This window comes from Cebus imitator, unplaced genomic scaffold (genome assembly GCF_001604975.1).
Source record: "Cebus imitator isolate Cc_AM_T3 unplaced genomic scaffold, Cebus_imitator-1.0 Scaffold77, whole genome shotgun sequence".
Classification (NCBI taxonomy): domain Eukaryota; kingdom Metazoa; phylum Chordata; class Mammalia; order Primates; family Cebidae; genus Cebus; species Cebus imitator.
Window position 1 is genome coordinate 369,973 of NW_016107392.1, and position 24,882 is coordinate 394,854.

Consider the following 24,882-nt stretch of genomic DNA (forward strand, 5'->3'; position numbering starts at 1 on the left):
CCGCAGCTCAATCGTGGGATCTTTTGCAACATCCTCCACCTATGCCCAGCGGGACTTTGCGGGGAGGAAACGAGGCTTGTAGCTCTCAAAGCTCCGCAGTTGTGCTGTGTAACCAGCGTTGAGGACCTAAGGTAGAGATTGGGTGTTTAAGAAGCTCGGATGGCGGCCCTCTGATGTCAGAAGGCCAAAAACATTGTCCATCAGGGTTTCACGCAGGCCCAGTTGAGGGGTTGGTGGTGCCAGCTGGTTTAAACTGGACAGGAGCTGACCCCAAATTCCTGAAAAACAACTTAGGAAACCTTTATCAAGCAACCTAGATGTCTGAGATGTTATCCAACGGCATGTACAACATACTTTTTATTTCTGTGGAATGGAATCAAACCCAGACAGCGACGACATACTTTTTATTTCTGTGGAATGGAATCAAACCCAGACAGCGACTACAGAACATACGCTAGAAATTAGCAAAATGCCAGGAACGGAGCAGGAAAAAGACAAATGAGGCCTAAACACACAAAATCCTTCACTGGGATCTGCTGACCACAGCCAGAACCAGGGCTGGATCACACAATCAAGGCAGGTACCAGGTACCAGGGCTGCAGGAAGGGAAATAGGGCAGGGAAAGGCCCACACTGGGATACGGGTTTAGCACCAGGTAAACCACTCTTGGTATTTACATACAAAATCAGCTATATTTCTTAGACATAAACACACAGGAAGATTTGATCATTACGAATCTGTCATTTTGCAATATTGGTATTATCAAGAAATAGGGACAGTTCACTCAGATTCAAATTTCAGTAGCAGGAAGTAAATATCAGAACATCATCATTGTACCTCGATACAAAATCTCTACACTACTCAATATTGCCCTCCCTGCCCAACTCCAAAGGACCACTCCCTGGTGGCTGCCACTTTGCTGCTGACATCTCCAGGACATACCACGAGTGTCATGTGGCCCTCCGTAATGCTGGCACCGCAGGCTTAAACAAGACTGAGAAGGAGGAGTGAAACACGCCAAAGGCTCTGTGCTGCAAATACATCCACTTTCTTTTTACACAACAAAATTCTTTAAGGATCTGGTCACTCAACTGGAACGATAAATAGCTTTTTAGAAAAAGATTTAGAAGTCCTTAAAAAGGAGAAAGTGTACATCTTGATTACTCCAAACCAGTCATCTTCTTAAAGTAGAGCAGTTCACAGATTCTCAAAATCTATTCAACAGAGGCGAGCGCGTGTGGACCAGGAGGCAGCCTGCGTGGGGGTGGTGTCCTCCAGGTATGTGCCTGGCAGGGCTGGAGGAGCTGGTCAGGTGAGCAGGATACTGTGCTCAGAGGTCCAGCTGGCCATCTGTCCTCCACAGAAAAAGCTACCAACAAGTTAGGGTGTTTTGGTCCAAAAAATCCTGGTGGGGACAGGGAGTTCCTGAAGGGAATACGTTTAAAAAAAAAAGTCATAGTGGAAATGGGGGAAGGAGGACAAGAGCTTTCTTGGGGGGTAGGGGGAGGGGGACAGAGTCTTGCTCTGTCACACAGGCTGGAGTGCAGTGGTGCTATCTTAGCTTACCGCAACTTCCACATCCTGGGCTCAAGCAATTATCCTGCCTCAGCCTTCCGAGTAGCCGGGATTACAGAGGTGCGCCACCAGGCCAGCTGATTTTTTTTTTCATTCGACTTTAAGTTCTGGGGTACATGTGCAGATCTTGCAGGACTGTTGCATAGATACACAGGTGCCATCGTGGTTTGCTGCCTCTATACCCCCATCACCTACATCAGGCATTTCTCCCAATGTAATCCCTCCCCAACTTCCCCACCCCCCACTGTCCCTCCCCTAACCCCCTACCCCGCAACAGACACCAGCAGTGTGTGATGTTCACCTCGCTGTGCCTGTGTTCTCATTGTTCAACACCGACCTATGAGTGAGAACATGCGGTGTTTGGTTTTCTGTTCTTGTGTCAGTTTGCTGACAATGATGGTTTCCAGATTCATCCATGTCCCAACAAAGAATATGAACTCATCCTTTTTTATGGCTGCATAGTATTCCATGGTGTATACGTGCCATATTTTCTTTGCCCAGTCTATCATCAGTGGGCGTTTGGGTTGATTCCAGGTCTTTGCTATTGTAAACAGTGCCACAATGAACATACGTGTGCATGTGTGTTTATAATAGAATGATTTATAATACTTTGGGTATATACCCAGTAATGGAATTGCTGGGTCAAATAGAATTTCTATTTCTAGATCCTTGAGGAATTGCCACACTGTCTTCCACAATGGTTGAACTAATTTACACTCCCACTAACAAGTGTAAAAGTGTTCCTATTTCTCCACATCCTCTCCAGCATTTGTTGTCTCCAGATTTTTTAATGATTGCCATTCTAACTGGCATGAAATAGTATCTCAATGTGGTTTTGATTTGCATTTCTCTAATGACCAGTGATAAGGAGCATTTTTTCATGTCTGTTGGCCTCATAAATGTCTTCTTTTGAAAAGTGTCTGTTCATATCCTTCTCCCACTTTTGAATGGGTTTATTTCTTGTAAATCTCCTTTAGTTCTTTGTAGATTATGGATATTAGCCCTTTGTCAAATGGGTAGATTTGCAAAAATTTTTTCCCATTCTGCTGGTTGCTGGTTCACTCTAATGATTGTTTCTTTTGCTGTGCAGAAGCTCTTAAGTTTAATTAGATCCCATTGATCTATTTTGGCTTTTGTTGCCAATGCTTTTGGTGTTTTAGTCATGAAGTCCTTGCCTATGCCTATGTCCTGAATGTTATTGAGGCCAGGCTAATTTTTGTAATTTTAGTAGAGACAGGGTTTCATTATGTTGGCCGGGCTGGGCTCGAACTCTTGACTTCAAGTGATCTGCCCGCCTCAGCCTCCCAACGTGCTGGGATTAGGTGTGAGCCACTGCACCAGGCCCCAAGAGTTTTTACATAAAATATATTTTTTTTAATTTTTAAGGGAGAAAGAGAAAAATCGTCTCTGAAATGGTTCTGAGGAAACAGAAAGGAGGATGATGGAGATAGTGTTAATTGCTGGCCTGCCCCGAGTAACTCAGCTGGCTTCCATCTGGAGTTTCTTCCTACTTCAGGGCTCTTCAGGCTCCAACTCTGAGCTGGAGCCGGAGCCCCCATCAAAGGCAGAGGCCGTGCTGCCCTTGGCATTGCTGCAGAGGATGCTGTCTGAGGAGGAACAGTTGACTTGCAGCTGGGCACTTGACCTCCCCTTCGGTGCATGGACTTGCTTCTTCAGAAGAGCATTCTGACGCTGAGGTCATCAATATCTCACTGGCGTGTGGTTTTCCCTTTGCAGATGCTGGATGTACTCTGTGGCTTTGTCTAGGATTTGGGCCCAGGATGCCTTCTTTCCTTAGAGTGACGGGGCTGAGTCCCACAAACTGAAAGTTGTCTTTGATGTGGTCCCTATGATTTCATTCCAGTGCATTATGATAGGCTCGTTTGTCAGCTGCAGATTGAAATCTCAGTTGTTTCTTGTCACTCTCCACCTCGATGTCATCATGATCACTCATTTCCTACAGCCCAGGGAGCAGCCACTGCAGCAGCAGCCAGAAGAGGAGGCAGGGCAGAAGGGTCTGAGGAAGTCACTGACAAGAATCAGAGTCCCCTGCCTACACACACACTCACTCGCTCTTACTCACACAAAACACGAGCAAGAACCACCTCCTCACTCCCAAACTCTCAGTTCCAAATTTAGCTGTATGTCTTGCCTCTTAAGAAGGCTTCATACTTCAGAGGTTTATAAAATGCTTTGATTTCATGCCCAGGCTCTTTGCTAATTATTTCTAAGTTCATGCCTGTGCTCCAGAAGATAGAGATAATCACATACCTGACCAGTGGAGCAATATGCACTATGACTACATTTTGGATCCATTTATTTATTCTTTCACATCCAGGACTTCTATTTACTAACAATGTTTTCCAGCTAAAGATAATGTTTATAACTGGTGGGCAGGAAATTAATTACAAAATTAATTGTAATTTTTTGTAACTGACAAAGCCTTTATGTTTTTCTTTTTTTAAACCTGACACCATAACTTTCTCTAAGCCAAAGCTGTTTTAAAATGATGCTTGAAGGCCAGGTGCAATGGCTCACACCTGTAATCCCAGCACTTTGGGAGGCTGAGGCGGCCAGATAACTTGAGATCAGGAATTCAAGATCAGCCTGGCTAACATAGTGAAACCCCGTCTCTACTAAAAATACATTAGCTGGGCATGGTAGTACATGCCTGTAATCCCAGCTATTGGGAGGCTGAGGCAGGAGAGTCACTTGAGCCCAGGAGGCGGAGGTTGCAGTGAGCCAAGATCATGCTACTGCACTCCAGCCTGGGAAACACAGTGAGACCCTGTCTCCAAAAAAAAAAAAAAAAACTATAATACTACAGAATAACTATCAATTTTATTCTATAGTATTATAGTGTTTATTCTGTTACTACATGAAAGTGAATACTTTCTCCTCTCAGCAGTCTCGCCTATGTATTAGGCAGAAATAATTGCTGGCTGGCAATGGAAATTTGCAGTTTCAGATGATGTAGTTACTTAAACATGAAAACAACTGGGTAAGAAATAGAGTGGTGATTATGTAAATGTTTTGTCCTAGGGATAACCATCATATTAATTACATGAGAAATATTGGCAGATAATTAAAGAAATTTCACATTCATTTCTAAGGAATAAATGCAAATTATTGTTGAGTCAGTTCTCCATATCCCCAGGTTCAACATCTGCAGATTTAACCAACCACAGATCACAAATATTCAGGGGGAGAAAAACCCAATATAACAGTAAAAAATAATACAAATTTTAAAACATAGTATAACAACTATTTATGTAGAATTTACATTGTATGAGGTATTATAAATAATCTGGAAATGACTTAAAGTAGGATGTATCTATATTATATGCAAACACTACGCCATTTTATATGAGGAACATGCATATAAAACATAGGTTTTGGTATCTGTGGGAGCCCTGGAACCAGTCCCCCCTAGATACCAAGGGACAACTGTATTGTCAACTTACATGCAGAAAAGAAAAGAAAAAGCTTAATAATTTTAGGAAAGAACTTGACTTTTTCAGACGTTTCTATAATACATTTTCATAATACTGAGTACACTATAAGAGCATGGCTGTAGGTTAGTAACCCTGAATATTACAATAGTGTAATGTAGGTACAAAGAGTGAAAAAAATAGAATTTTCAGGCTATGCCTTTAATTTGGCATTCAGAATAATATCTCTAGGTGAAAACCACCACTGTTGGTTTATTTGTTAGAATCTTGATAATGCTGATTATTTTCTAGATAAAAGATCAAAAGATTAGCCATACATTTGTTTTGTTTGTTAAAAAGTATTTATTTTTCACTAGTGAGGATGGAACCAGGCAAAGAAGTTTACAGAAAAGATGTCCATATACAAAGAAAGAAATAGCAAAATATTTTTGGTCATAATTTAGAAAGAAACTAACCTATAAAAAGGAGACAGTTCTCCCCAATTCATCTCTTTCATAGAAGAGCATAAGCACGGGCTCTCAGTTCCTTGATGTCCTCAATAGGCCACGGATACGTCTAACAAGAGCCTGTATGAAACTATATCGAGATCGAACTTTTGAATATAATCCTTCAATGTCCAGAAGTTTCTTTTGTAGTGATTCTCCAAAAGCGTTGATTGCATCAGCCTGAAGCTAGAGGTGACATTAAAGAATTAAAGGCATTTCATTGTTAAAATTGTCTCAAATATTTATTTTATTCTATGTCTTCCAATTTAAAACCTTAGAATTTTCGTAATGTGGTTTTTTTAATATAAAATACTTTTGAATTTTTGTAATGTGTTACTAAATTAACTAAACATTCATATTTTCTACCTTAGAATATTCTGGTATAATTATCATGTTTTTCCTGCTTTCTTTTCTTGTATAAATTTAAACACCTGCTTTAAAAAGCAACAAATGTTGATGCTGATGCTGATATACTAACATACACACAAAAACATTTCCTAAAGGGCCATACAAGAAGTCAGTAAGAGTGGAAGAGAGGGAAGGAAGGAGGGATTAAGGATGTGGGGAAGGAAGGGGGGTGAGGTGGGAAAGCAGCTTTACTTTTGATTTCATTTTGCAATTTAAAAAACTCACTTGCATGCTTTTGTTTTCAAAAAATATTAATGTGGGGATAAACCTGGTATATGCTTTAGAATTCATATATATTCTAGAATGCGTATGTAATTTCAGATGGATCTTTCTGATGTTATACTGAAAGACTGAAATTAAGTACAAAATTAGATGGGTCTGCCTGTTTTCAGTTTTGCATTAAAATCACAGCACAAGGATAAATTATTAATCCTGCATTTTTTTTTCTAGCTTTTTCACAGGCCAATCTAAATGAAATAGCAACAGTTATTACTTCAACATATATTTATTTTTGTTGTCCTAGCTATTCAGGAGGCAGGAGAATGAGGCTGCAGTGAACAGCGGTCACACCACTGCATGCCAGCCTGGGCAACAGAGTGAGACCTTGTCTCTTAGACAAAACAAACAAACAAACAAAGACTTCTGGATAGTCGTCTTTGGCTAATTTTGCACATGGCCTCGATTAACACTAGTTCCCCTAAACAAGCCTAGCCACAAAACAAATTCCTTTCATAAAGTCGCTAAAGGGCAAATGTAGTCTGGACTAGGATGGGAGCGTGGTATCCATGACATCTAACTAGGTGTGCTTTGGAGGTTGCTGTAAACTGCACCTTTCATTCCCAATCTTGTTTCAAGAAAAATAGCAAAAAAGAGGGATTAGGGAGGAGCAGAGGCTTTATCAAATCATGGCTAAGGACATTCGGATGGCTAGGAGAAGATCTAGCTGTAATTCATTTTCCCTAATATCACACACCCTGATACCTGCTTTGTTAGGAGCATGACTTTGCTATTAGTTTCATATGAGGTTTTCATTTTAATTGTTTTTAGAATGCTTCTCATTCATTCCAACACTACTGAGCAACAGGTTAGTAAGAGCACAGTGCTGTGCATTATGGTCTACTACCGCAGGATTTGTATTGGCTGCTCTCAATCTCACCATTAAATTATTTTCTGAAAAATAAGTGCTGAGTGATACTTTGTACCCCAAAGCTAATCAAAAGACAGAAGGAGTTTCCAGATGATAATACCTACCAATTACAAAACACTTGCCGTGTTCTAGGTACAATATAAGCAGCTTCACATACATGAAACCTCACTTAATTCTGACAAAACCCTTTGAGATTGAATCATCCCTTGTATTTCTTAGATGAAATAATGGAGGCTCAGAAGTTAAGTTGTTCAAAGTCAAATAGCTGTTAAAATGGTCAAGCTAGAGTTCAAACCAGGTCTCTATAAGCAACCCTGAAAATTATAATCTTATTAACATACCAGGCTTTCCCTTTTACTTACTCACATTCATTCATTCATTCATTTATTAATTGGAGACAAGGTCTTGCTTCATTCATTCATTTATTGGAGATAAGGTCTTGCTCTGTTGCCCAGGCTGTAGTGCAGTGGTGCAATCATATAGATCACTGCAGTCTCAATCTCCCAGGCTCAGGTGATTCTCCCACCTAAGCCTCCCAGGTAGTGGTAGCTAGGACTACAGGTGCATGCCACCACACTATGCAATTTTTTTTTTTTTTTTTTAAAGAAATGAGGTCTCACTCTGTTGCCCAGGCTGGTCTCAAACCCCTGGGCTCAAAATCCTCCATCTCAGCCTCCCAAAATGCTGGGATTATCAGGAGTCAACACGCCCAGCCCTTTTACCTTAATAAAGAAAAATAAAAGAATATGAGAATAGAACCTTACCTGGTCTAAATCATGTTGGCTCACTATAGCCAGCCCACTTCTAAAATCTAAATTGGTTTCTGAGCCGAAGGAATCTAGAGATAAAAAACAGAGTCATACCAGCTGTGCAAGTACACATCTCCCACACAGTAGAGGAACCCGATGACAATGAACAATAACAAAAGCACCATGAAAAACATGGCTCAAGATTAGGAACTCAATTTTCAACTTTTAGCAAATGAAAGCCCCTAGGAAACATTTCACTAGTCCAGACCAGGGTTCTCAGCTTTTCTCTATTTCTTTCCACCTAAGGGAACCAAAACACGCCCATCAGCCACAAAGGCCCACTCCAGCAATTAGAATCTGCATCATGGCAGACCTACTCCATTTTTCTAGAGCTGGGTCAGCCCCTAACTGCAGCAAGGAGCCGAGGAACAGCTGATGAGCAGGCTCTAGAATACTCTTATGCTCAGCTCAATGTCCTGTGAACAGAAATTAAAATGCAAAGAAATAACTTCATCTAGTGACTAGCTCTTGATTCACCCAATTCACTCTAAAGTAATCTGGAAACAAACATAAATAAAAATGTTACTAGCTTTTCAAAGCACTAATAGATATTTATGGTTCATTAATTTTTAGCATAAAGTTTACCTTGAAGTCTTCTGCTTTTAAACAAGGTTCTCGAGGCAAATAAGGAATCTTGAGAATCCGTGGGCATGCAATGTAACAAGTAGTACTCCAGATGGCGCCAAAGAATGAATAGGCAGGTCTCTATGATAACTACACCAGAGCTCAGATTAAAGGAACATAATCTCATCAAATATTTTTTACAAACCAGTTTCTGAGGAGGAGAAAAAAGGAGACTGCACTCATTTAATGAGGTACCCACAGCCTCAGTCTAACAGACAGGATCCCACTGAAGGCTTCTCAAAAGGAAGCAGCAAGGTGTGCTGGGAGGAAGGAGGTGGGGACCATGGATGCTGTGCCAGCAGTCTCACGTCCTTACCTTCTCCCCTGACAGAAAGTGCCTGTTTATATTATCAGTATTACCAGCTATTCTAAAATATAAGCAAAAACAATGATTTAGAAATACATTAGGCATTTACTGGGAAAAATTAAGTTTGTATCTCCTTCCACCTGGTTTTAGTGCCCAAATAATGTGAGAATAAGTGAACAGTTCCTACATTTCAAGGTCACCATTCAAGTGCATGATTTCATAAAGGATACAAGAACAAAGGGAAAGCAGTTTAGCTCGATTGTTGATCACCTTCACCAGGCGCCGTCTTGCTAGAACATATTTCTGGGCAGTGGAGATTTTATCAACACCAGCAGGCATCACAGACTGACATAACTAGAAGAAACAAATGTGGTATTAGAATGACATCAACTGGAACAAAAATTTTAATGAAAAACTATCAGCAGGTCACCGTGGTAAATGCTATGAAAAACACTCAACTTTAAACATCCTTGCAGATAAGTTTATATCTAAGAAGCTAGCAATTTTTAAAAATGAGAGCCAAGAAGCAGATTCACAAATGAACATTTATGTGCTGCCTTTTGAAAAAGTCTCCCTGAAATACATTTGCAATCTGCTGATGCAACCCTGAATTTCCTATCACATTAAAATAAAGCAAGACAAAATGACAGGGTTTTCAAGCAGTAGCTATCACAATCCCATGGAGCCAGTTGTTAGGTATCTTCTGCAAAAAATACAAGGTAGACTCCTAGAGCGTAACTAAAATATGATCATCAACCAAAGCTCCCATCACCACTTCTCAACGTGGCACACACAGAGCACAGTGGTTCCAGCTAACGTTCCGACACTGGGTTCCACGGAAGGCATACTGAAGTGAGGCTGATGGAATGCCACACACTTCATGATGACGATGCAATTCCTCTTGCAAGTACAAGCATCACTGATAAGCTGCACATTAGAGAAAGGGCTGCCAGGAGTCCTAAACCCACAAAATTTCAGGAGTTACCTAAACCCAGCCATTGACTCTTGCCTCACCCTGTTCCTGCCAGCTACATGCCTTTGGGGAAGTTATGCAAGTCTTCCGTGCCTCAGTTTCCTCACATGAGAAATAAGAATAGAAACAGTATCTGCCCATGTGTTCAGGTAGAACATGTAGTTCAGGGCCTGGCATGTCGTAAACACTCAATAAATGTCCCCTGAGATTACCAGAAAAATGGCAGAGGAAGTAGGAATGGACTAAAATTTTTAGAAAGCTTGGTGCAAACCAGGAATGACAAAATGGCTCAATATCCAGGCTGCCACAGGACAGCAGGAAGCTTCGGCAATGCCTCAGGAACTGGCCAAGAGATGCCTTACATTCAGCTGTGCCAAATGGAAAAGGCAGCAAGCTACTTAGTAGCAATCCAGGTAATTCAGCATCTTTAGCTATTAATACAGTAGGTACAGGGAACAATTCTGGGTCACTGAGGGAAGAGAGTCAAGTCTCATATGCTATCCCATGTGTTTGAAAAATTCGCTAAACAGATATTGAAGGTGCTGAAGGCACAGAAACATTTACCTAAGTTCTATTTTTTAAAAAAAGTCTGCAACAGAAGCCTTTCTCAGCACACAGATTTTAGAATATAAATGACCCAAAACTCTTCATTCAAAGCCCAGCTGCCTTTCTATTTTCTTTAACAGGTGCTACACTTCCCTGTTTTTCAGTCAAGAATTTCTATGCTTATAAGGCTGCTGCTATGACAAAAGAGTTTTCTTCAAATCACACAGAAGAATCATTCCAATTCCTTTAGTCATACTGTATACTGTCTTTACTCAGTCTGAGACCAGTACCCTGGCCCTAGTAACAGCAATGATTTCTCAAGTCCCCACAGCTCATGATAAGATTCATACCTCTTGGCTGGGTGCGGTGGCTCAAGCCTGTAATCCCAGCACTTTGGGAGGCCGAGGCGGGCGGATCATGAGGTCAAGAGATCGAGACCATCCTGGCCAACATGGTGAAACCCTGTCTCTACTAAATATACAAAAAATTAGCTGGGCATGGTGGCGTGCGCCTGTAGTCCCAGCTACTCGGGAGGCTGAGGCAGGAGAATTGCTTGAACCCGGGAGGCGGAGGTTGCAATGAGCCAAGATTGTGCCACTGCACTCCAGCCTAGCACCTGGCGACAGAGTGAGACTCTGTCTCAAGAAAAAAAAAAAGATTCATACCTCTTTTATCTCATCTGGGGGAAGCTGCTCTACATTTTGTAGCTTGCTGACACTCTGTCGATGACTGTCGTAATAGCTGAAGAAATCATTAGCACTCTGTTTCAGCAGGTAGACAATAATGCCTAAACCAGGCAGGCGCCAGTATGGAACCACTGGAGCTTGGGTATCTAATAGAGGTGATGACATAAAACAATGTTCCTTTATAAGCATTTCATATGAATTTCAAATGACCTATTTTAAAACAAGGGATGCCCCAGAATTTAAGGACATGTAAACTATCATTAAAACCAATCCAAGATTACTTTTAAATACCATTGATAGTTTAAAGAACAAATGGTTAGAAGCCACTGTAATCAGGTACATACATAAAGCTAGAGATCCCGTGAAAATAAAGAAATCTGACTGATGCACACTAACAGAGCCTACCATTTATTAGGCAAAGATTTCTTTGAGAATTCAAAGTATCAACCTTACACACACACACACACACACACACACCCCGCTCCAAATAAACAAACAATATACACAATTTTGGGGTTTCTTAACACTGAGTGAGTACTTCCTGCCTTGCCCGATGGCTCTAGCTGTATAGATTCATTTCTAGTCTGCATCTTTCTGGTTACTGAATTGCCAGCTCAAAGTCATTCTTTCAAAGAGACAAAAATACTAACTGAAATATTCAAAAAATATAAATGGATTTCAACTTTAACAAGCTACCACAACTACATTGGAGTAGTAAAAACAAAATGACCTGCCTTTTACCTGGCGACTGGCTAATGAAGGCGCAAAGGAACAGTGGGATGTCATAAAAGCTGTTTGCAGAGGGAAAACTAGAAAGCAATAACAATATTATCCTAGGCCAGGCACGGGGGCTCACGCCTGTAATCACAACACTTTGGAAGGCTGCGAATGGCTTGAGGCCAGGAGTTCAAGACCAGCCTGGGGCAACAGAGACACCCTCTCTACAGAAAAGAAAAAAATCATCCCAGAGAAGATAGTTTGTGTAGGGCAATTCGAGCAATTTCCTCTAGTGACTAAGGGATTTCTTGGAAACACTGTGGCAATATCTTTTTTTTTTTTTTTTTTGAAAAGGAGTCTCATTCTGTCATCCAGGCTGGAGTACAGTGGCACAATCTTGGCTCACTGCAACCTCCGCCTCTTGGATTCAAGAGATTCTTCTGTCTCAGCCTCCCAAGTAGCTGGAATTACAGGCACGCGCCACCATACCTGGCTAATTTTTGTGTTTTTAGTAGAGACGGGGTTTCACCATGTTGGCCAGGCTGGTCTTGAACTCCTGACCTCAGGTGATCCGCCCGCCTCAGCCTCCCAAAGTGTTGGGATTACAGGTGTAAGCCACCGCACCTGGCCCAACACTGTGGCAATTTCAAGTTCTACTGGGAGATAATCTTTGTTTAATGACCCAAAGTGCCATGCTTTTTCTTTACTATCAACTCCCTTAACTTTGCTCTAAAGTCAGACTCATAGATATTTTCCTTCCTTCCCTTCCTCCCTTTCCCTTCCTTCCCTCCTTCCTTCCTTCTTTCTTTCTTCTTTTCCTTCCTTTCCTTCCTTCCCTTTCTCCCTCCCTCCCTCCCTCCTTCTCTTTTTCTTTTTCTTTTGAGACAGGATCTCACTTTGTCACCCAGGCTGGAGTGCAGTGGCACAAACAGGGATCACTACAGCCCTAATCTCCAGGGCTCCGGTGATCCTCCCAACTCAGCCTCCCAAGTGGCTAGGATTACAGATGAACACCAAAACACCCAGATAACTTTTTGTATTTTCCGTAGAAATGGGGGTTCGCCATGTTGCCCAGACTGGTCTCTACCTTCTGGGCTCAAGCAATGCACCTGCCTTGGCTTCCCAAAGTGCTGGGATTACAGGTGTGAGCCACTGCACCCAGCCAACTCCATAGATCTTTATATAGAGGGAAAGAGACAGAAGAGTCCCTTGTGTGTGGATGCTGCCACCAACTAGGACATCCTAGACAAATTCAGTTTGCCAGGTATTCTCTTCTAGTCTACAGCAAAAACATGACAGTTGTCACAATACATTGATATAGAGAGCCTTCTCCTAGTGAAATTAGGTATCCTGGTCCCCAGATAACATTTGTGTGATCTCTACCGTGGTAGGAAGATATCCACAAAATAAGATATCCACAAGAAGGATGGGTGAATGCTTGGAAGATTCCAAAGCATTTCAGGAGTTCTCACCATACTAACTTGCCCAAGTCTAGAAAATATTTGCACATTCAGAGGCTATCAGGTTTGCATAAAATGGCCAGGCGCAGTGGCTCTCGCCTGTAATCCCAACACTTTGGGAGGCCAAGGCAGGTGAATCACTTGAGGTCGGGCATTTGAGACCAGTCTGACCAACAAGGCGAAACTCTATCTGTACTAAAAATACAAAAGTTAGCCGGGCATGGTGGTGCATGCCTGCGGTCTCAGCTTCTCAGGAGGCTGAGGCATAAAAATCACTTAAGCCCAGGAGGTGGAGGTTGCAATGAGCCAAGATCATGCCACTGCACTCAGCCTGGGGGACAAGAGTGAGACTCTGACTCAAAAATAAAAATAAAATAAAATAGTTGCATAAAACAAGGATGACCTGTGAAAAATTACACTACAGGAACAGATTCTACAGGACAGACTATGAGGTCTAGGAAGTATAAGCGCTATAAAAGAGTCCCTGCATCATAAGTAATAATAAATATACTACATGATGGTAACAATAATGAAAATAATTGCTCACATTATGTAGTATTAAGTGCCAGGTGCTATTCTAAAGCAGTTTATATATATTAACACATTTAATCCTTACAGTAATTCTTCGGAGGAGGGCTTATCTTGCTTCCATTTTACAAATAAGAAAACTAAGGCACAAAGAGAGTGTTTAACTTTTCCAAAATCGCCAGTAAGTTATTTGGAAAACTGGGATTCAAATCCAGGTAGTTTGTCATTAGTCTATGTTCTTAACACTGGGTTAAACTGCTTCTTTATAATTAATTATCCTCAAACCTACCACAAACCTACCTACTCAAATGTCTAGAATTGGAAGAGAAAAATACGGTTGTTGACCCTAAAAAGAGTCTAAGAAGAAAATGGAAAAATAACAATTTATAAGACTCAATGAGTTTGCCTTCAAGTATTAAAGATCAAAGAATGGCGGGATATGTAAAAGATGAGCTCAAAATGAGAAGCAACTAAATAAAATTTTAATAATTACCAATGATACATTATTAGCACATGATTAATATTAAAGAATACAAAATTATATTTTTGTTTGAAAATCTTATGTTCAGGTTAAATTCGTGTTACAAGGTTGGTTTCAAGGGGGAATAAAGGAGCCCTTGTGAGAGTTAAAGAGACTGATGTTCATGTTCAAACTGCCAGATGGAAAGGGGATAAATCAGGTTCTAAGTTACTGCTGGGTGACAGGTCTTTGGATAGGATTCCCAATCATTCCATGCCCAGATGACCTCTCTTTTTTCACACTGGTTGAGCCACTTGGACTAGAAGGATAACTTTCCCCCCATCCCAGTGAGGACATGCAGATACTGGAATCCTCCCACAGTGGCCCCTTTTTACTCTATCTTGCTGGAAGCAAACATTTTTGTTGTTATGGTTAGAAACACGGTCTCGCTCTGTCACCCAGGCTGGAGTGCAAGTGGCATGATCTTGGCTCACTGCAGCCTTAGAACTTCTGGGCTCAAATGATCCTGCCGCCACAGTCTCCTGGGTAGCTGGGATTACAGGCTCAGTCATCATGCCTGGCTCAAACTTTTGGAATACAGGAGAAAACAGGAACTATGTAGAATTAACTTGTTTAAGCCAAAGAAACTGTTTTACATGTCCAGTCTAATTTAACTATTTTATTCCATAAAATAGAACTACAAATCTTTGTAGCTACTTCCAAAGATTCTTTAGGACATCCTGTCACCTAAGACTACTCCCTTTGAATCACTAAAATATCTTTAAATAAAGGCATTTTATTAGCTATTAAGGACTTAGTTTGTCTTGACATGACAAACTAAGATCCTACCAGTCAATACTCTTCTCTCCATTCCATGGCATAAAACTAAAAGGCCTAGACATAAAACAAACAGAAGCAGGTATTGGGTAGGAGAGGCAGACCTTGTGTGACAGAAATCAGAATAGTAAATGCCTGGGCCAGAGTCGAAGGAAACAATCAAATGGAAGAAGAAATCGTTAAGAAACAGGGACTTGTTCTGTACTTTGGTTGTGGTGATGGTTACCCAACTTTATATAATTACCAAAAGGTATTCAAACTGTACACCTAAAGTGGGTGAATTTTGTTGTATGTAAATTACAACAACAACAAATTTACTACTACTAGCTAGGACATTTTATAATAGAGTTTGTCTAACAGAGTTCTTAGCATAATTTATATAGGATAAGGTTGTATGTTGTTAAACTAATATATTTTTCTTTTACTTTAAGATCTGGGATACATGTGGAGAATGTGTAGGTTTGTTACATAGGTGTATGTGTGCCATGGTGGTTTGCTGCACCTATCAACCCATCATCTAGGTTTTAAGCCCCATGTGCATTAGGTATTTGTCCTAATGCTCTCTCCTTTGCGCCCAACCCGACAGGCTCTGGTGTGTGACGTTCCCCTCCTTGTGTCCATGTGTTCTCATTGTTCAACATCCACTTATGAGTGAGAACATGCAGTATTTGATTTTCTGTTCTTGCATTAGTTTCCTGAAAATGGTGGCTTCCAGATACATCCATGTCCCTGCAAAGGACATGAACTCATTCTTTTTTATGGCTGCATAGTTCCATGGTGTATATGTGCCACCAGTTTACCACTGATGAGCATTTGGGTTGGTTCCGAGTCTTTGCTATTGTAAACAGTGCTGCAATAAACATGTGTGCATGGGTCTTTATAATAGAATGATTTATAATCCTTTGGGTTAAACTATAATCCTTTTTAATCCTTTTTTTTTTTTTTTTTTTTAGACGAAGTCTCACTCTGTAGCCCGGGCTGGAGTGCAATGGCGTGATCTCAGCTCAGCACAACCTCCACCTCCTGGGTTCAAGCAAATTTCTCCTGCTTCAGCCTCCAGAGTAGCTGGAATTACAGGCGTGCACCACTACACCTAGCTATTTTTGGGATCTTTAGTAGAGAGGGGGTTTTACCATGTTGGCCAGGCTGGTCTTGAACTCCTGACCTCAGGTAATCCGCCTGCCTTGGCCTCCCAAAGTGCTAGGATTCCAGGCATGAGCCACCGTGCCTGGCCACTAATATATTTTTCATAATGTCATTTTATACTATTATTCTACTAAACACATTTTTTTGTGATTAGGTAATTTTCAGAGAAAATTAGATCTTGAAGAAGATGAAAATTTGACATTTTTCTCACAGATCTCAAACAAAGACTTCTTGAAATCACCAACAGTCAATTCCATCATCCCAACCAAGGTACTAATGGGCTTTGTCTTCTGAGTGTTCCATAGGCTAACATCTTTACCCATTATCCTGCCCCATATTCAAACATTCCCTACTTAGTCATCAGAGAATCATAGGGCAAGTCGGCCTAATTAGTATCTAAATTGTATTTTGTTATGTTATAGAAATTTGGAGCTATAATAAAAAACCCAGTTTCGACACTGAATTCAGCTTAACATGATTTAACATACAAAACTGTCTGTTTTATTTTCATCTTTTTCTCCCAGCCACCTTACTCCCCAGTTTAGATCCTTTGGGACCCCAAGTGCTATTCAAAGCTATCTGCTCCCCACATGGCTCCTCCTCTAGATTTAGTCTCAGTAAATCTTGAATTTCTCTGTTCTCTCCAGGTCTCCAGTCTTATACATAGGTCTAATAATAATATCTCCCACTCAACTTTAAAAACTTGTTTAAAATGTTTCCCATTAATGACACTTAAAGAAAATACTGCATCTTACTGGGGCCAAGCTGGAGAGCTATGTTATAACCATAGCAACTTAGTACAGAATGAAAGAACTAATCTCACCTTGCCTCGGTCCATCTCTATTAACTGTTTCTGAAAGGCTAGGAGTGAAGAGACACACAGCATGCTGGAAGGTAGGGGAACTCTGTAACATGAGCAACTGGCAATATTCCATTACATTGGCACAAATCTATAATCAAAAAACAGCAGTAACAAAAATATTAGCCCCCAAAATGCTCTAATAACATGAAAATCGAGATTTGAAGGAGAACAAAGTTATAAATCAATTTGTAAAATTACTCACATCTGTTATTTTTATCAATATTTTCCAAAAACATAAAAATCTTACAAAAATCACACGATTCTTGCCCCTCTTACCTGCTGCATAGCCAGTTCGACCTCATCTTTCTTGCTTACTTTATCTCCCTCCACATTATCATCTTGAAATTTAAACTGACGCAGTCTGTCAGAGCCACCGAAGCGACTTAGTAGTCCTAAGCACTGGCGCTAAGAAAGAGAAAGATATCTTGTTGATATATGTTAAATGTATTTAAAATTCGTAACCCCTATTTCTTGAGGGATAGAAAAATGAAAAACTCAGTGGAGAATGGAATCATTCTTTAAAGCATCTAATATCTTACTTAAAACTGAGCCAACTAAAAGAAGCATTATTAAAATTCAACTTTTTGCAAAGGTATTTGATTGATAGCTAACAGATGAAAAGGGTATCTTTTTTTTAGCAGTAAATCCCAATATTATCTGTTTGCCAAATAACTTCCTGCATCATATCTAAGTATGTATTAATTCTTTGGAAGATACTCATTAAATGAAACACAAGTTTATAAACAAAGAGAAGCAAAATGAGAGGTTACAAAAATTACAAGATGGTTTATAACAAACATGTCTGTGATAATTCTGTGTACCAAGGTACAAATTTAAAAGCTGTTACTCCTGTGGTTATCCCAGGGACTTTGTAAAGGGGTTACAAACACACAGACTGCCTTGGAAGATAAATGCAAACGTCCCCAGCTTCAAATGTTAATTCTTCTCACCTGAGAATACAATATTTCCCATAGTTCTCAAAGAGAAAGGACATGCTTTTCAATATTGGGAGCATATCTAGAGGTTAGCTAATGGCTTTGAAATTAGAGACATGGGTTCCATTAACAGGCACAACTTTTTGCTCAGTGACCTGGAATAAGTTACTTAATTTCTCAAGCCTATATGTTCACATTTCTAAAGTGATAATAACAATTCCTATCTTAAATGATGACAGGATTCCCTGAGACCTGGTATTATATTTAAAGTGCTTAGCACAATGATCTGCATATAAAATATGTATTTTAAATGAAACATGTATTTTAAAAGTTGGCAATACTATATACAGATTTAGATATATAGAGAGAGTGATACACATATCTAATATAAAAATGTCTTATTATTTTATTTATTTATTTTTGAGACAGTCTCTCACTCTGGTGCCCAGGCTTAAGTGTAATGGTATGATCTCAGCTCACTGCAACCTCTGTCTTCTGGGTTCAAGCAATTCTCGTGCCTCAGGCCCCCTAAGTACCTGGGACTACAGGCACACACCACCATGCCTGGCTAATTTTTGTATTTTTAGTAGAGATGACGTTTAGCTATCTTGCCGAGGCTGGTCTCAAACTCCTGGCCTCAAGCAATCCACCCACCTCAGCCTCCCAAAATGCTGGGATTACAGGGGTGAGCCATACCACCCGGCCTCAGTAAGTCAGGATAAGGCAAAACATACTGATGAAACTATAATATAAACTTATTTTGCCAAAATAGTTGTATCTATTTTTAACATTTATACATGTGTGTTTGCTGCTTCTTAACAGATAAAATAGACGCATTCAATCTTATTTCCGAAGATCACCTTATGAAGGATCCATCAGAAATGTGTCTTCCTCCATTCCAGTGAAAGATGACTTAAAAAACCCAAAGTATCTGGGTTTTGTTGGTGAGAGTACAATCTTTTCTGGAGAGCTGTGTGACAATTATGATGTCAAAATGTGTGTACTATGTGTATACTCTCAGCCCCAGTCATACCATGTGTTCCTTAATCTAGAGTAAAATATGTACACAAAAATGCTAACAGTAGCATTTTTCTTTTGAAATCTTGAAAAATCGTTCATGAAAAAAGGACTAGTTAAGAAAACTGTTGTATCAAAAACAATGGGATATAAATGTTAGTACATCCTCTGCAGCCAATAAAAAGTAAAGATGTGGCCAGCTGCGATGGCTCATGCCTGTGATACCAACACTTTGGGAGGCCAAGGTAGGCAGATTACGAGGTCAGGAAATCAAGACCAAAAGGGTGAAAACCTGTCTCTACCAAAAATACAAAAAGCAGCTGGGCATGGTGGTGTGTGCCTGTAGTCGCAGCTCCTCGGGAGGCTGAAGCAGGAGAATCGCTTGAACGTGGGAGGCAGAGGTTGCAGTGAGCCCAGATCGTGCCACTGCACTCCAGCCTGGTGACAGAGCAAGACTCTGTCTCAAAAGAAAAAAAAAAAAAGTAAAGATGCCAGATCAAAGCAGGCCAAGAGGCTCCCAGAAAGGCTGATAAAATATCTAATTGACAAACTAATACGTTAGAACATAATGAGAGGAGATTACGGAGCTTCTGAAGAGTTTGGGGATAAATTAGTAATAAGTACCTAAAAACCGAGCAAATAAAAAAGAAAACTGTAGGGAAAACAGTTTGCTCCTGGCTTATTCACAAATGACATTTACACAGTCATAATAATGTGACACTAAATATTAATGTAACCAAAATTATGATATCATTACATTGAGTTTCAGGGGGTGTTATGGGAAATGTATACATTGTATGACGGAAGAAAAGGAGTAAAAACATCTAAATTCTCATCTCTGCCCATCACCCAACAATGGAAAGTCAATACATGATTACTAAAATTAGAAAATCAAGAAGGAGCAACATAAGCATATTATTTAGAAATACCAAAGAATCAACCAAAACAGTTGAAAGGGGTTTCTCAAATCTACGGAGGACAATGGGGAGGATGTTATATTTTGTCACGTCTTATAACTCCTATTTAAAGAAATAAGAATCAGTTACCTGGAATCTTCCAATATGTCCCTGTAGCTCCATTAGAGACCCTTCATTTACATCAACATCAAGTTCACTTAATATCCCTATAAAATAAATGTAGAATGCTTTAAAATATAGTATTATAATAAACAAAAACATTAAAAACTAGGAAGAAAGGTTCTAGTATTTTATATTCTTCATGTACATGAACAGATATTCTTGCCATAGAAGTGTTGAGAACTATGATTTTACAAAGACTGTAAGTACCTTTTATATATTAATAACGGCATCAGCATATGTGCATTCATATGCAATCTAAAATGTACAGTGAATTGATTTTAAAAGGCATTTTTAGTTTTCCAGAAAAATCTCGTATTTTTATAACAATAAAAGTAACTTTCTAAATTACTTTCCCATAAAGGAGTTTTTAGAATATAAAATACTAAGAATAAAATACATTTCTTTTTAACACCTCTAAATATATATCATTTGATTTTTCTTTTCCCCTAGGCAGGGTACAATTTACAAAGAAAACAAAAACATTTCTATTAAACTTCTCAGTTTGGACCCATTACAAAATTCCTAAATAGAAATGACTCACTATAATAGTGCCATAGCCTCTCTTGATTTTTCTTTCTTTCTTTTTTTGAGACAGAGTCCCGCTCTGTTGCCCAGAGAGAAGTGCAATGACATGATCTTAGCTCAGTGCAACCTCCATCTCCTGGGCTCAAGCGATTCTCCTGCCTCAGCCTCCCGAGTAGCTGGGATTACAGGCATGTGCCACCACGCCTTGCTAATTTTTGTATTTTTAGTAGAGATGGGGTTTCACTATGGTGGCCAGGCTGGTCTTGAACTCCTGACCGTGTGATCCACCCTCCTAGGCCTCCCAAAGCACTGGCATTACAGGCGTGAGCCACTGCGCTCAGCCCACCTGTCTCAATTTCTAATGAGTCTGCAAGTGACCCTAACACGTCATTCTCCCCATCAGTTTGTTTCCTTGTTCCTTCACTAGTCATGTTAAGGAACACCCATCTAAACCTATCCTAGCCACTCTAACTGTGTATGTGTTTTCAGATTCCTTTAGTTCATTTTGTACTCACTTCCACGTAGATTCCATAGCACATAAAACCAAGAACCTGATCCTTCTCGCCTCAAAATGACAAGCCATCCCCTTTTTAGATTAGCTCAGTCCTCAATACAAACTGACAGAAAACCCTACGATCTGGTACCTGCAGGCTCATTAGACCTCGCCTGTGCCTCACGGCTTCACCAGAGCCTATGCCATCTTACCTTCAACTCCTCTGAGAGTCTGCTCCCAGAATCGCCTTCTCAGAATTCTACCATACTAAAATCTACCCTGCCACAGAAGAGTTTTCCTATTTGAAAATAGGCTCAAGTCTTTCTTGTACTTCAAAGCAAAACAAAACAAAACCAAGCAAAAACTTGGTTAGTATCAATTTTTTGAAAGTTTTTCTTCAGATGCTGCTTGTATTTATAATTCTTACACCCTCCTTGCCCATCTGAACTCCTTGACACCTGGATTTTGTACCTAACACTATCATGAAGCTAAGACTTGTTCCTCTTTGTCCTCAAACTTGCTGAACTCTGCACCAAGTATTGCTGCTCCAAAGTTCACTTTCCCCTATGTATCAACTGCTGCCGCAATTTAAAAGGACCTCCAATTCTCAGGTTCTATAAGAGCTTTCTGTTAAATGCCATCTGACTACTCTATGTACGTCACTCTTGACTCCAAAATACTTTTCAGAATATCTGTGAGCCAGTTGGGCATTGTTGCTCACATCTATATTCCCAGCACGTTGGGAGGCTGAGGTGGGAGGACTACTTGATTCCAGGAGTTTGAGACCCACATGGTCTCAACATAACAAGACCTCATCTTTACTTGAAAAAATACAATTTAAAAAAATATATATATACATATCACACACACATGTATGTTATGTATGTATCTGTGAGTCACAGAAACTAAACCGACCTGCTAATAAGATTTGTGGAGGTACAACATACATGATGGTGGGCTAGGTAGCATGGGAGATACAAAGTTACAAACAGAACTGCAATCTCATGGGAGCATTTAAGGCAAATGTGCATAGTAAATTATAGGATAAGCCAAGGGCTGTGCTGTGTACAGCAGGGTTGACAGGAGTATAACTTGTTTAAAAGTGTTTTTTAAAAATTGGGAGGGTATTTGGCATTATTTTTAACAAAAATTTAAAGCACTTATATTTCTGATCAAGTACTGCCAGGAATTTATCAAGTCTATCAGTTCAAATGAACAAAAATGGGGCCAGAGGCAGTGGCTCACGCCTGTAATCCCAACACTTTGGAAAGCTGAGGCAGGAGGATTGCTTGAGGCCAGAAGATTGAGACCAGCCTGGGTAACACAGGGAGACCTTGTCTCAACAACAAAAAATTTAGAAAGTAATCAAAAACAAATGTACAAAAATATATATGAATACATATGTACATACATAGCTAGAGATAGATAAGTACACGCATACAAATTCACCAAGTTATTAAATGCCACACTGTTTAAAATTTTAAGAAGCTTGGAAACAGTCAAGATGTCACAGAATCTGATAACAAAACAAAGGACTAATTGGGTGTGGTGGTACATGCTGTATTCTCGGCTATTTGGGAGGCTGAGGCAGGAGGATCATTTGAGCTCAGGAGTTTCAGCTATGATTGTGCCACTGCACTCCAGCCTGGGTGACAGAGTAAGACCCAGTCTCTAAAACAAATAGACCAGGTGTGGTGGCTCATGCCTGTAATTCCAACACTTTGGGAAACTGAGGTGGGAGGAATGCTTGAGGCCAGGAGTTCAAGAACACCTGGGCAACATAGCAAGACCCTGTCTCTACAAAAAATAAAAATTAGCTTGGTGTGACAGCATGTGCCTATAGTCCTGCTTAATCGAGAGGCTGAGGTGGGAGGATCACTTGACCCAGGTAGAATGAGGCTGCAGTGAACCATGATTGCAGCTTTGCACTCCAGCCTGGGTGACAAGAGTGAGACCCTGTCTCAATAAAAATAAAAATAAAAATAAAAACAAACAAATAAAACAAGGATCTGGTTAACTATCTCACAACTGGAAAATCAGGGAGTCAATTAAAAAGAATGGGCAGGAGCTATAGGTGCTGATGAGAAAAAAAATCTCATGAAAATCCTGCAATTTACAGAAGTTCATTGAGAGTAATTAGTTAAGTCCTGGAAAAAAAAATTAAAAAAAAAAACAAATTAGACATTCCACTCCACAACACTACAGGACCTTAGTAGAAGCAAGAAGGGTGGCCTGACTTGGTATCATCTCAGGACACTGGAATGAATTCCACAGGCTGGGTGGAATGGACTCTGAGATCTCCTTGGAATAAGCACAAGCTCCAAATAATTCAGCAGCGACTATACTCAGTCCTGGCCAACTCTCAGCTTCTCTCAACCAAGAGGGCTCAGCCACCGACACAGCCCAGACAAAAAAAAATATTGGGGGTTATAGGGTGGATTCAGAGGTTGCCTCAGACTTCTCCAAAGCAACATAAAAATGGAGGTAGTGTAGCCTAGTAGTTACGTATGCAGATTCAAAAGCCATCCTGCCTGGGAAACTCTATACTACCCAGTGTTATCTGTGTGACTTTGGAAAATTAACGTATCTGTGCCTCTGCCTCCTCATCTGTAAAATGTGGATAATGACAGTTCTACCTCATAAGACTGCTGTGTCTTCCAATCAATTAACATGTCAAGAATTTAAAACAGTACCTGGCACATAAATGCTTAATAAATGCCAGCTACTATCATTTATATTACACATTCTAAGCAAAAGAAAATCATATCGGCCGTACTCTCATTCAAGAACAAAGGCAACCTTTAGACATTCTTAAACATTAGAGAATTTCAGAAACATGAGACAGCATGCTTTTTATTGAGAGAAGGAACCTCAATACAAATTTAAAATACCAAGAGATAAATCAAAAGAAAGAACTCATGAATGGTGACACCATGGTGGGGAACATAACTGGGGTTCTGCCATGAATTCATGTAAATGTACAACTAAAACTAAGTAGCTGAGGATATTATGGTTGTATAATAGATGTAAATATTACCAAATCTGACAAGGTTAAAATGATATAAGCAAACATCATCTGAGGGTGGCAGAGGAAGTGTAAAAGAACTCACCAATTCATCTTTCCCATCAGGAAGTAACTGATTCTAAAATTTACATGTAGTAAAGAAATTATAAGAAGGGGGAGTAACCAAAATATCTTAATAATGTTTCATAATGGTTTTTCCTTGCTCACAGTGATCTTTTAAAAGGTGATGTACACTAGTAGTAAAGAAATATTTGTCTGGAATTTGGCAATTCTTTCCATTTCTCTTCAATTAGATTTTTGTCTGTTAAATTCATGTAAAATTAAATATTTGTTTTTTAAAACAGCATGTAAAAGGTCATCCTATTCTCACTAATTGCCTCTCTATGTCTCTGTTCCTTTGTCTGTCTCCCTCTCTCTCTCAAATGTACATATACATAGAGCAATGTTTGAAAATTTGTTTATCAAATGTCAACATTTGGTAATTTCTAGGTGGTAAGATTTTGAGTGTTAGTTAACTTTTTGAATATTTTTATAATGAACATATATCTTAAAAAAAAAAAATAGAGGCCGGGCGCGGTGGCTCAAGCCTGTAATCCCAGCACTTTGGGAGGCCGAGGCGGGTGGATCACGAGGTCAAGAGATCGAGACCATCCTGGTCAACAAGGTGAAACCTCGTCTTTACTAAAAATACAAAAATTAGCTGGGCACGATGGTGCGTGCCTGTAGTCCCAGCTACTTGGGAGGCTGAGGCAGGAGAATTGCTTGAACCCAGGAGGCGGAGGTTGC

General features: G+C 40.0%; 1 protein-coding gene and 1 pseudogene across 2 annotated transcripts in view; both read right to left on the reverse strand.

The window, feature by feature from the left end:
* Positions 1–3,086: 3,086 nt before the first annotated feature.
* Positions 3,087–3,839, reverse strand: LOC108307221 (annotated as a pseudogene).
* A 1,515-nt stretch (positions 3,840–5,354) lies between these two features.
* The window catches only part of NUP205 (nucleoporin 205), a 74,421-nt gene continuing 54,893 nt past the window's right edge, over positions 5,355–24,882 (reverse strand). For both annotated transcript variants that reach the window (XM_017532503.2, XM_017532505.2), the window contains exons 34-41: positions 20,021–20,097; positions 17,299–17,427; positions 16,984–17,110; positions 10,992–11,158; positions 9,038–9,161; positions 8,462–8,590; positions 7,832–7,905; positions 5,355–5,698 (exon numbers count right to left, since the gene is read on the reverse strand). In XM_017532503.2, the coding sequence (XP_017387992.1) occupies positions 5,546–5,698; positions 7,832–7,905; positions 8,462–8,590; positions 9,038–9,161; positions 10,992–11,158; positions 16,984–17,110; positions 17,299–17,427; positions 20,021–20,097 (980 nt within the window). In that variant the 3' untranslated portion in view covers positions 5,355–5,545. The remainder of the gene's footprint in view (positions 5,699–7,831; positions 7,906–8,461; positions 8,591–9,037; positions 9,162–10,991; positions 11,159–16,983; positions 17,111–17,298; positions 17,428–20,020; positions 20,098–24,882) is intronic.